This window comes from Salmo trutta, chromosome 39 (genome assembly GCF_901001165.1).
Source record: "Salmo trutta chromosome 39, fSalTru1.1, whole genome shotgun sequence".
Lineage (NCBI taxonomy): Eukaryota > Metazoa > Chordata > Actinopteri > Salmoniformes > Salmonidae > Salmo > Salmo trutta.
Window position 1 is genome coordinate 1,259,205 of NC_042995.1, and position 12,155 is coordinate 1,271,359.

The 12,155-nt window shown below is 47.5% G+C and overlaps 1 protein-coding gene across 1 annotated transcript in view; it reads left to right on the top strand.

Moving 5' to 3' along the window:
- LOC115179194 (receptor tyrosine-protein kinase erbB-4) overlaps positions 1–12,155 on the top strand; it is a gene marked incomplete at its 3' end in the record, with an annotated part of 440,193 nt that overhangs the window by 351,980 nt on the left and 76,058 nt on the right. Inside the window, 1 exon segment of the mRNA XM_029740562.1 lies at positions 10,554–10,740. Coding sequence (XP_029596422.1) covers positions 10,554–10,740 — 187 coding nt within the window.

Sequence of the window (12,155 nt, forward strand, 5' to 3'; positions counted from 1 at the left end):
AGAAACCAAGGCTATTGTGTCACGTCCTGACCATAGTAAGTTGTTATTTTCTATGGTAGAGTAGGTCAGGGCGTGACTGGGGGTGTTTGTTTATGTTTTGTATTTCTATGTTCAGTTTCTAGTTTTGAATTTTTCTATGTTGGTTTTGTTTGGTATGATCTCCAATTAGAGGCAGCCGGTTGTCGTTTTCTCTAATTGGTGGTCATATTTAAGTTGATGTTTGTCCCACCTGTTTTTGTGTGTGATTAATTTTTGAGGAGTGTGTTTTCTCTCTGCGTCACGGTTTGTTGTTTTTGTGTATTCAAGTATTTGGTGTATTACATTTAGTTTCACGGTAAATAAAATATGTGGAACTACGAACACGCTGCATTTTGGTCCGATCCTTTGAACAGCCGTGACAGAATCACCCACCAAAAAAGGACCAAGCAGCGTGGTAAGGAGAAGCTGGAGGAATGGACTTGGGAGGAGATTTTGAATGGGAAAGGACCCTGGAGCCAGGCTGGGGAGTATCGTCGCCCGAGGGAGAAAATCAAAGCAGCAAAAAGGGAGCGACGATACTACGAGGCGCTATATGCACCGAGAGGCAAGGCTGAGAGGCAGCCCCAAAATGTATTTTGGGGGGGGGGCATACGGGGAGTTTGGCGATGTCAGGGGGAGACCTGATCTAACTTCCTGTGCTTATCGGAGAGAGCCGTGGAGTGAACCGGAGCCAGTCAAGAAGTCAAGCGCGGAGCTCGATGCAAGATTCCGGAGAGAGGTACTGGCATTGAGAGCAATGCGGAGTGGGCGTGCTGAGGAGTGAGTGGATGAACGAGCAATGTGTTATGGTGTGATGCACACTATATCGCCCATACGCACTCACAGCCGGTGCGGTCGATGCAAGCTCCTCACCAGTGTAGGGCGAAGATGGTCATTCAGCCAGAAAGGAGTAGGCCTGCTCAGCATGCCTGGTCTCCAGTTCGCCTCCATAGTCCGGTACGTCGTGTGCCTCCTTCCTGCACTCGCCCTGAGGTGCGTGTTACCAATTTGGCGCCACCTAGGCCAGTCCACGCATCAGACCTCCAGTGCGCATGCCCAGTCCGGAGTGTCCTGTTCCTGCTCCCTGTACTCATCCTGAGGTGGGGGTTATCAGTCTGGCGCCACCCATGCCAGTACCACGCATCAGGATTCCAGTGCACATTCCCCGTCCAGAGCTTCCGGCACAGTTCCATGTCCAGAGCTTCCGGCGACAGTTCCCCGTCCAGAGCTTCCAGCGACAGTTCCCTGTCCAGAGCTTCCGGCGACAGTTCCCCGTCCAGAGCTTCCGGCGACGTTTTTCAGTCCGGAACCTACTGAGACGGCCTACAGTCCGGAACCTACTGAGACGGCCTACAGTCCGGAACCTACTGAGATGGCCTACAGTCCGGAACCTACTGAGACGGTCTACAGTCCGGAACCTACTGAGACGGTCTACAGTCCGGAACCTCTTGAGACGGCCTACAGTCCGGAACCTACTGAGACGGTCTACAGTCCGGAACCTACTGAGACGGTCTACAGTCCGGAACCTACTGAGACGGCCTACAGTCCGGAACCTACTGAGATGGCCTACAGTCCGGAACCTACTGAGACAGCCTACAGTCCAGAACCTCCTGAGACGGCCTACAGTCCGGAACCTACTGAGACGCCCTACAGTCCGGAACCTACTGAGACGGTCTACAGTCCGGAACCTACTGAGACGGTCTACAGTCCGGAACCTACTGAGACGGTCTACAGTCCGGAACCTACTGAGACTGCCTACAGTCCGGAACTTGTTGATACGGATCTTAGCCCGGAACCTCCAGCAACGCTCTCCAGTCTGGAGCCTCCAGCGACGCTCCCCAGTCCGGAGCCTCCAGCGACGCCCCCCCAGTCCGGAGCCTCCAGCGACGCCCCCCAGTCCGGAGCCTCCAGCGACGCTCCCCAGTCAGGAGCCTCCAGTGACGTACTTTATTTATGTAAGAATTCAGACCCTTTCCTATGAGACTCGAAATTGAGCTCAGGTGCATCCTGTTTCCATTGATCATCCTTGAGATGTTTTTTACAACTTGATTGGAGTCCACCTGTAGTAAATTAAATTGATTGGACATGTTTTGGAAAGGCACACACCTGTCTATATAAGGTCCCACAGTTGACAAAAAACCAAGCCATGAGGTTGAAGCAATTGTCCGTAGAGCTCCGAGACAGGATTATGTCGAGGCACAGATCTGGGGAAGGGTAGCAAAAAACATTCTGCAGAATTGAAGGTCCCCAAGAACACAGTGGCCTCCATCATTCTTAAATGGACGAAGTTTGGAACCACAAAGTACTGAGTAAAGGGTCTGAATACTTGTGTAAATGTGATATTTCAGTTTATAATTTTTTATTGAATCAATTTTAGAATAAGTCTGTAACTTAACTAAATGTGGGAAAAGTCAAGGGGTCTGAATACCTTCCGAATGCACTGTGCAGATATAAGAGAGAGAGAGATGCCAAGTGTTGACCATAGAAAATAGTCCCCTCAGCCAGCTGGTTCTGAGGCTCAGTTCACTAACCCCTACCAACACAACAAAGCCTCATGACAGCACTCAGAACAATCTGGCTGACAAAGCAAAAATAAAAAGATATCACCTATTGGAAAGACACCAAAAAAATCTAAGTTAACTTCAATGGTATTTGTCTCTGAACAGACAGTATATTGTGGCAGACTATCTAACCACCGGGACTGATAGAAAACTGAGACAAACACTGACTATGTACAGACTCAGTGAGCACAGCCTGGCCGTAGAAACCGTCCGTCACAGACAAATCTGGCTACCCAGAGAGGACAGGTTGTGCTCACTCTGAGGTCCAGACAGAGCTGCATTTTCCTCTGCCAGAACTATACAGACTTATGGGCAATTTTCTTTCCCAAAATTTAAACAAATACAGAAATGTTGAAACTGAAACAAAAAAGGAGAAAATCCAATGTCTATTGGGAAAAAAAACCTTTTTGTGCCATATTAGCTGCAAAATATGTAGCTTCTTGCCACACCGTGGGGACAGACAGTGGAACGACCAATCAGAGCAGTAACATTGCTACTGGTGTCTTTCTCACTATTTAACTAATATCCCCATTCATTTCTTACTGTGGTTTCCTGTTAGTTGTTAATACTCATTGAGTATTATTATTTTTCCTATTATTATATATCTGCATAATCATTGATTTGATATGTGTTTATATGTTTGCTTTGGCAATGTATGTGGTAACCCTTTCTGTACTAATAAAGACATTTGAATTGAATTTTAATTTGAGAGAGGTGTAGAGGCAAAGGGAGGTTTCTTCACCTTGTTGGTTTTGTCCCTGGTGGAAAGGTAACGTTGTGGAGTATGAACATAATATAGTATTAGATATAAAGCATACAATTGTGAAGTAGCAGGAGCCATCTTTCTTAAGTTTTGCGCCTACAATGTCATTTGTTTGGTCTGAAACGTGTCTAAAGTCCTGGATCCCAATTTCAACGACCAACATACTTATAAAGGCTTCATAAAAGCTTCATAAAGGCTTCTTTAGCTTCACATCTAGGAACATCTATATAGGCCTTATGAAGGACTTTCCTTACACCTTAAAAGTTATGTTTCAGTTTAACAAAGTAAGACCAAGTTCTGTATATTACCTTAAAGTCCTCCTGACATTGTAGCGTAGCATAACATTCCCCCACTGCTTTGTGCTAGTGATGGAGTACACAGCACAGCACTCCTGGTGCCCATTGACTGTGCTATGCAGTAGAAGTATGATTGTGCCAGCAGCGCTCTTGCTACCCCAGCCAGCTGCGTCTGCTGGGCTGTGAGCCTGAGTCCACAGCTGACATGCACCGCTGCTTCTCTCCTTGACTCTCACCGACTGACTCCATCTGTATGGAGATGGGTGGTAATCACCATAATGTGTGTTCCATCTCTTGTATTTGATAATGGTGTCATTATACTTTTTCAGACGACGGGAACAGGTGGACTATTAATTATGCGTTGAAATATGGATCCCTCCGCGCTCCGCTTCCGTTCCCCCTCCCTTCACTGCACATTCCAACTCGGTCACTACACTCTCCTCTATTCCCACTCCTCTCTCATTTTCATCTCAGCTCTTCTTCCGCCTTCCCATTCCCTTCTTCTTCCTCTCATTTAACCTTCTCTTTTCACTCTCCCTTTTCCCCATTCCTTCTCTTTTTCCCTCATCCTGTCCCCTTCACCCTCTCATCATCTCTCTCTCCTCTCCCTCCCCCTATTCCCTCATCCTGTCCCCTCCCCTCGCCTCTCCTCATCTCTCTCTCCTCTCCCTCCCCCTATTCCCTCATCCTGCCCCTCTCCCCTCCCTCATCTATCTCTCCTCTCCCTCCCCATATTCTCTCTCTCTTTCACACGTGTATCTCCCCTCTATCTTTTCTTCCCTATTCCTTTTCACCTTATTTCCCCATCTCTCCATCTCCCCATCTCTCCACCTCTCCATCTCTCCATCTCCTCATCTCTCCATCTCCCCTCCCTTCTTCTCTTATTTCCTCTCTCTCTCAGCCATTACCCATCTCTAACCTCTTCTCCTCACCAGCCTCCTCTTCCCTCTTCCCTCCTCACTTGTTACATATCTCCTGCAGTATGTCTCTTTTCTCCACTTGTTCCATGTCCCCTATGTCTCTTCTCTCCACTTGTTCCATGTCCCCTATGTCTCTTCTCTCCACTTGTTCCATTTCCCCTACAGTATATATATTTTCTCCACTTGTTCCATGTCCCCTATGTCTCTTCTCTCCACTTGTTCCATTTCCCCTACAGTATATATATTTTCTCCACTTGTTCCATGTCCCCTATGTCTCTTTTCTCCACTTGTTCCATTTCCCCTACAGTATGTCTCTTTTCTCCAATTGTTCCATGTCCCCTATGTCTCTTCTCTCCACTTGTTCCATGTACCTTATGTCTCTTCTCTCCACTTGTTCCATGTCCCCTATGTCTCTTCTCTCCACTTGTTCCATATCCCCTACAGTATGTCTCTTTTCTCCACTTGTTCCATGTCCCCTATGTCTCTTCTCTCCACTTGTTTCATTTCCCCTATGTCTCTTCTCTCCACTTGTTTCATGTCCCCTATATCTCTTCTCTCCACTTGTTCCATATCTCCCCGATCTCTTTTCTCCATTATTTCTGCTCTCTCTATGTACCAATCTTACACACTCTTTTTCTTCTCTTCACTTCCTGGTCTCATCCCCCTCACTGGTCTCTATACTGACCAAATGTGTCTCTGCACTGTATATGAGGAATACTCTTAGAGCAGAATTCAACGTCAAGTTTGTGGAGTAAGCAGAATCAAACATGCAAGCCTCCAACCATTACCTAATATATATGTGTGTGTTGCACCAAACACAAATGAATTGAAATGCTGATTCAAATATGTTTTATGTTGATTGGTCACATGCTGGTAACTACTTTAATTATGGCTGGATAAGTATTCATTCCCTCAGTGCGAGCTAACACACACACACAGACACACACACACACACACACACACACACACACATAGAGCACACACACACATAGAGCACACACAGCACACACAGCACACACAGCACACACTAACATGTCCCGGAGGACTGGTACTGGAGCGATAAAGTCTGAGTCACATACAGTGCAGGCAAACACAGAGACGTCAGCTAGATGAAGCTGTAGAGTAAATTAATCAAGCCTGGCTGTTGTTTCCCTCTCAACGCTGACTATCCCTGAAGTTGCCAAGCACAATTTACAAACAAATGTAAAATTCACAAATGGCCTGGAGGAGAAACAGAGATCTAGAGAGGGAAGAGGAGGCAGGTAGGGAGAGGGAAGAGGAGACAGGTGGGGAGAAGGAAAGGGAGGCTGGTGGGAAGAGGGAAGAGGAGACAGGTGGGGAGAAGGTAGAGGAAGTCGGTGGGGAGAGGGAAGAGGAGGCCGGAGAGGATAGGGAAGAGGAGGCAGGTGGGGAGAGGGAAAGGGAGGCTGGTGGGAAGAGGGAAGGGGATGCCGGTGGGGAAAGGGAAGAGGAGGCCGGTGGGGAGAGGGTAGAGGAAGCCGGTGGGAGAGGGCAGAGGAGGCTGGTGGGAGAGGGAAGAGGAGGCTGGTGGGACTACACTAGTCTTTGTTTGACTGACTGTACAACAGTGTTTTTGCGAATTGCTTGCCATTGTTACGAGAACGGACGCTACCGAGTCATCGCAATGCATGATGGGAGAGTGACCGCTGTGCCTCCGCCTGCGCCTCGGAGCTTTGAGCTTGGTTGTCACGGCAGCAGAGGCAGATGCGTGTTGATGAGTGTGTGTGAGTGTCTATGTTGGAGATGGAGAATGTAATTTTGCATAGTAGTGTGTCTTCCATTGTAGTCTAACAATGTTCTAATCTATCCTATTCTACTATAAATCATACAGCGTTATTAGAATTCCATGATTCTAACCACATCTGTGAGAGGAACAAACAGGCCATCGTTTGGGGGTTTCCCCTCTATGAATCAATCACGTTTTATTTGTTCAGGGTCTATCTTCTTAGAGCCTGAGAGAACTCTCATCACATTTAAGGTTATTGGCATGAAGGAAAGTACTTTTCTTTAAGCTGCATCTCTCCAGCTGTGTTTTGATAAAAGTCAAGGTGGAGAGAGAGAGAGAGAGAGAGAGAGGGAGACGAAATGCAGGTGCTTCTGTTTATCTTCCCTTGGGTCTTCCTCATCTCTCTTCTACTCATCCTCTCTTCAGTCTCGCCTCCTGCTACCGTCTTCTCTCTTCAGTCTCTCCTCCTGCTACCTTCTCTCTTCAGTCTCTCCTCCTGCTACCTTCTTCTCTCTTCAGTCTCTCCTCCTGCTACCTTCTCTCTTCAGTCTCTCCTCCTGCTACCTTTGTCTCTCTTCATCTTCTCCTCCTGCTACCTTCTCTCTTCAGTCTCTTTTCCTGCTACAGTCATCTCTCTTCATCCTCTCCTCTTGCTACCTTCTTCTCTCTTCATTTTCTCCTCCTGCTACCTTCTTCTCTCTTCAGTCTCTCTTCCTGCTACAGTCATCTCTCTTCATCCTCTCCTCCTTCTACCTTCTTCTCTCTTCAGTCTCTCTTCCTGCTACATTCGTCTCTCTTCATCCTCTCCTCCTGCTACCTTCTTCTCTCTTCAGTGTCTCCTCCTGCTACCTTCTTCTCTCTTCATCCTTTCCTCATCCTCTCCTCCTGCTAGCTACTTCTATTCCCCTCGCAAAAAATATTGATCCGGTAGCTCTCTAAATGCAATTTAAGAGCAGAAGGAAATTAAATAGTGTCAAAGTTTTAAAAAATGTATCCAAAAGAGGGTGGCGAAAAACACAGCAAAGTATTAATCGTTTAATTGAATGAGCTAAATTACAAGCCAGAATCATCCCTCCATGTATTTCTTCTTTTCCCCCTCTCCCTCTCTTCTCTCCACTGGTGGCTGGCGCTGAAAGGCTTTCCTTGTGTTGCTAGGCATTGCTAAGCAACAGTTTGAACCGATTCTCTGTCAGTTCTCCATGGTTTGCCGTCGATGCCCGGAGGGCTGGCACTGGGAACGGGGCACCATCACCACCACAGCAGGGCTGGGGCCGTCCGCCAGCCTGAGGCTCCTGCAGATAGGTCTAGAGCAGAGCAACGTCCCCGTGGCCCTGCGAAAGCGTCCTCGGCAGGCATAGGGATGTTACTGCCGAGCTAATGATGCCGGGGCCAACGATGGATCATATCCGGCCCGGGGCGCCAAACACAAGGGTTAGCGTGGGGTCACCCTCGCTGAAAGAGAAACATCACGCCTCACCATTCTTGGGAACCACATCACGAAGCCCCCACAGTAACATCTAATGTTGGAATCATACTCCTTCTGTCGGAGAATGAAAGAGTCACAGATTTGTATTGAGTGTTGTTGAATAGTTGTTTGAGTTTGACGATAACCTAATGACAAAATGTTGAGGAGAAAACGTTGAAGTTTGAGAGTATTAAAGAGTTTTCTTACACTAATTCCTGGTAATATTAAATGTTATCGGAAAACATTCCAAAGGAAGTCTCTTATGAATAACGTGTCACTCAAAACAGCATTGATACAGATTCTTTGTTGTGTTTTTGTTTTCATTCCCAGTGATTGACGCATTATAATCACGCCAATAAAACACAATGTTTTGTCTCCTCTTTCTTCTCCTCTGTCCATTGTATTTCAATAGAGCCCAAAGTGTGCAGGCCATGTATACTGACTAACTGACTAACTGACTGACTGACTAACTGACTGACTGAATGACTGAATGACTGACGATGAATTACGGACTAACTGACTGAATGACTGAATGACTGACTGACTGACTGAATGACTGAATGAATGACAGACTGAATGAATGACTAAATGACTGATTGGCTGACTGAATGACTGAATGACCCCCTGACTGCATGACTGAATGACTGACTGACTGACTGACTGAATGACTGACTGACTGAATGAATGAATGAAGCTACTCTGCTTGGCAACATGGCTGTCATCAGGAAGGGAAAATACAGCCCCATGTATGTGTCCAAAATGTCACCCAATTCCCTTAACAGTGCACTACTTTGGACATGGATCCATATAGGGCACTGATCAAAAGTAGTGCATTAGTGAGTAATGTACCATTTCAGACACACCCATGGCTTGTTTTTAGCTGTCACTCTCCCCGAGTCTCCCCTAAGGTCAAGAAAAAATCAAACCAGGGATGACTCTTTTCCACCCCGCTCCTAACCAATCAGCAACACCATTACTGACCTGTCTCTACTCATTAAAACCACTCTTTATAATCATCCCATAGCCTCGGATCGTCCCCCCCCCCCAACTTATAATTCCAAACAACTTTTCAGGTCCCCACGTTCCTATACGGACCCCATTAAGAATTCTTATATGATTAATGTCATGTAACTCCTCTGTTATATCACTGAATATCAATTGTGCCGCGGTGCTGCGGGGCCACTGACAAAATACAAGTGCTTCAGTAAATTTAACGAGAGCCCAGAACCCCAGCCACAACGTTGAATAATTCAGCCATCAAATGGTAAGAGCCTCTCTAGAGATACTTAACAATTAAATTAGTCTATATTGTGCATTCACTGCCATCCATATGGATCCTATAAGAAATTGTCAGCTATTCGGGCTCCTATAATGTAGTGTTGTGATTGGAGCTGCCAGTGGTGGCTAGTGCAGTGAGCGACTGTGTTACCGTGTCTGGCGGGCGGATGATAGCAGTCAGTTGACGTGCTGTGTCAGCGCGTCAGATGTATTTTTAATGACCACAGAGACCCAGGGAGAGGTAGCTGGTGCATAGGGACTGATCTGGGACCAGTATAACCTGCCGCCTGATTTTTACACGGACACACACACACCTCCACAAAGTAAAGCCATCCCACTGACTGAACGAAGCCCAGGTCCCGGTAATGATAGCATGTGTGAGCTTGCGATTGGCTGTCAGGATGATTGACGGCAGGGCTCCAGAGCTCATTATCTCGCCCAGTGTTATTACAGCTCTGTGATTGGACGTCCTTCTAGCCCCCAAGTAAACTGCCTGGCACAAGTAGACAAAGTTTTTATTTTCAACTGGCTTCTCCAAGCAGCAACCCTGAGCTGAGGACAACCTGATGTCTGAAGAGGTGCTCTAAAAAACCTCCTCCACCAACTTATTAACAATGAGCCATCATTCAAGATGCCTTTCCTAACTCAGTACACAATGCTGGCTTATACAAGCAAATGCTGTTGAACAGTTCAACACAAACACATTTATGTGCAAGATAGATGAAGTAAACAAACAAAAATTTGGGGAACAGATCAGGACTAGGTTGATCTACAGGAAGGTTGGGGGACAGATCAGGACAAGGTTGATCTACAGCAAGGTTGAGGGACAGATCAGCACAAGGTTGATCTACAGCAAGGTTGAGGGACAGATCAGGACTAGGTTGATCTACAGCAAGGTTGAGGGACAGATCAGGACTAGGTTGACCTACAGGAAGGTTGGGGGACAGATCAGGACAAGGTTGATCTACAGGAAGGTTGAGGGACAGATCAGGACTAGGTTGATCTACAGGAAGGTTGGGGGACAGATCAGGACTAGGTTGATCTACAGCAAGGTTGAGGGACAGATCAGGACAAGGTTGATCTACAGGAAGGTTGGGGGACAGATCAGGACAAGGTGATCTACCGGAGGGTTAGGGTGGGACAATCGGACGAAGGATTGATCTACAGGAAGTTTGGGGGACAGAATCAGGGACTATGTTGGATCTACAGGAAGTGTTGGGGACAGATCAGGTAATCTGTTCAAGTTTGTCCTTCAATAACAGTAGGTCTGACTTTGTACCTTTCTCTAACGTGCCTCTCTCTCTCTATCTCCTCTCTTCTCTTCCTCTCTCTCTCTCTCTCCTCCATCTCTCTCTCTTCCATCTTTCTCATCTTTCTGTTTCCTCTCTCTCTGTCTGCATCCCTCTCTCTCTCTCTCTCTCTCTCTCTCTCTCTCTCTCTCTCTCTCTCTCTCTCTCTCTCTCTCTCTCTCTCTACCTTCTTCTCTCTCTCCCTGCTTCCTCTAGTCTATCCGAGAGGTGACAGGCTATGTGCTGGTAGCTCTGAACCAGTTTGACTACCTGCCCCTGGAGAACCTTCGCATCGTGCGGGGCACCAAGCTTTACGAGGGACGCTACGCCCTGGCCATCTTCCTCAACTACCGCCGCGACGGCTTCTACGGCCTCAGACAGTTGGGCCTTCGCAACCTCACAGGTCAGGGGCCCAGTGCAGACTACTCTAAACTCACCTGTGTGACTCAGTCACACCATCTTTCCATTTCTCTCACTTCCTCCTTCTCTCTATCTCCCTAGCCTGCTTATTGTTCTGTCCTTCTCTCTATCTCTCTATCACTTTCTCCTTCTCTCTATCTCTCTAGCCTGCTTATTGTTCTGTCCTTCTCTCCATCTGTCCATTACTCTGTCTTTCTCTCCATCTGTCCATCACTCTCTCCGTCTCTTGATCTCTCCAACAGTTTCTCCATGGTCTGATGGTCTATCTCAATCAAAACTGTGGCCTTCATGGTTTGCTGAGGGATGGGGCTGGGGGAACGATAACTGTGGCCTCCATGGTTTGTTGAGGGATGGGGCAGGGGGAATGATAACTGTGGCCTCCATGTTTTGCTGAGGGATGGGGCTGGGGGAATGATAACTGTAGCCTCCATGGTTTGCTGAGGGATGGGGCTGGGGGAACGATAACTGTGGCCTCCATGGTTTGCTGAGGGATGGGGCTGGGGGAATGATAACTCTGGCCTCTCCATGGTTTGCTGAGGGATGGGGCTGGGGGAATGATAACTCTGGCCTCTCCATGGTTTGCTGTGGGATGGGGCTGGGGGAATGATAACTCTGGCCTCTTCATGGTTTGTGGGGGGATGGGGCTGGGGGAACGATAACTCTTTCCTCCATGGTTTGCTGTGGGATGGGGCTGGGGGAACGATAACTCTGTCCTCCATGGTTTGCTGTGGGATGGGGCTGGGGGAATGATAACTCTGGCCTCTTCATGGTTTGCTGAGGGATGGGGCTGGGGGAATGATAACTCTGGCCTCCATGATTTGCTGTGGGATGGGGCTAGGGGAACGATAACTCTGTCCTCCATGGTTTGCTGAGGGATGGGGCTGGGGGAATGATAACTCTGGCCTCCATGGTTTGCTGTGGGATGGTGCTTGGGGAATGATACCACTATCATATCCATTGACTGAGCTATGGATGCAAAGACTGTCAGTCCTAGATATTTTCATGAAAGGTGTACAAATATATTGCAAAGCATTAAAAGAGAGTTAAATATGAGGTTATTATAGCCTAAGGCAGCTTAAGCCCATAAGGTGTTTATACTCTTCAAAACCAATGGCTGTACAAATTACCATTGAATAGCAGTGGGTCTCACGGATTGTGCTTTTACGAAACCAAGCAAATTGTAATAATGTAGAGTCTTTAGCTTTGCTAAGTGGCGGAATAGTTTCAGAATACACAGAAAATGTATTATAATGTCATTGTCACGTCTGCGCACCGGCGCAAAGGAAGGCTCCGGCCATGGAGCGGGACTGGACGCCATGCCTTGACTGGGCATCGGCGCAGGTTGCACCAGACTGATGACACGCTCCTCAGGTCGAGTGCGTGGATCCGGCACAGGAC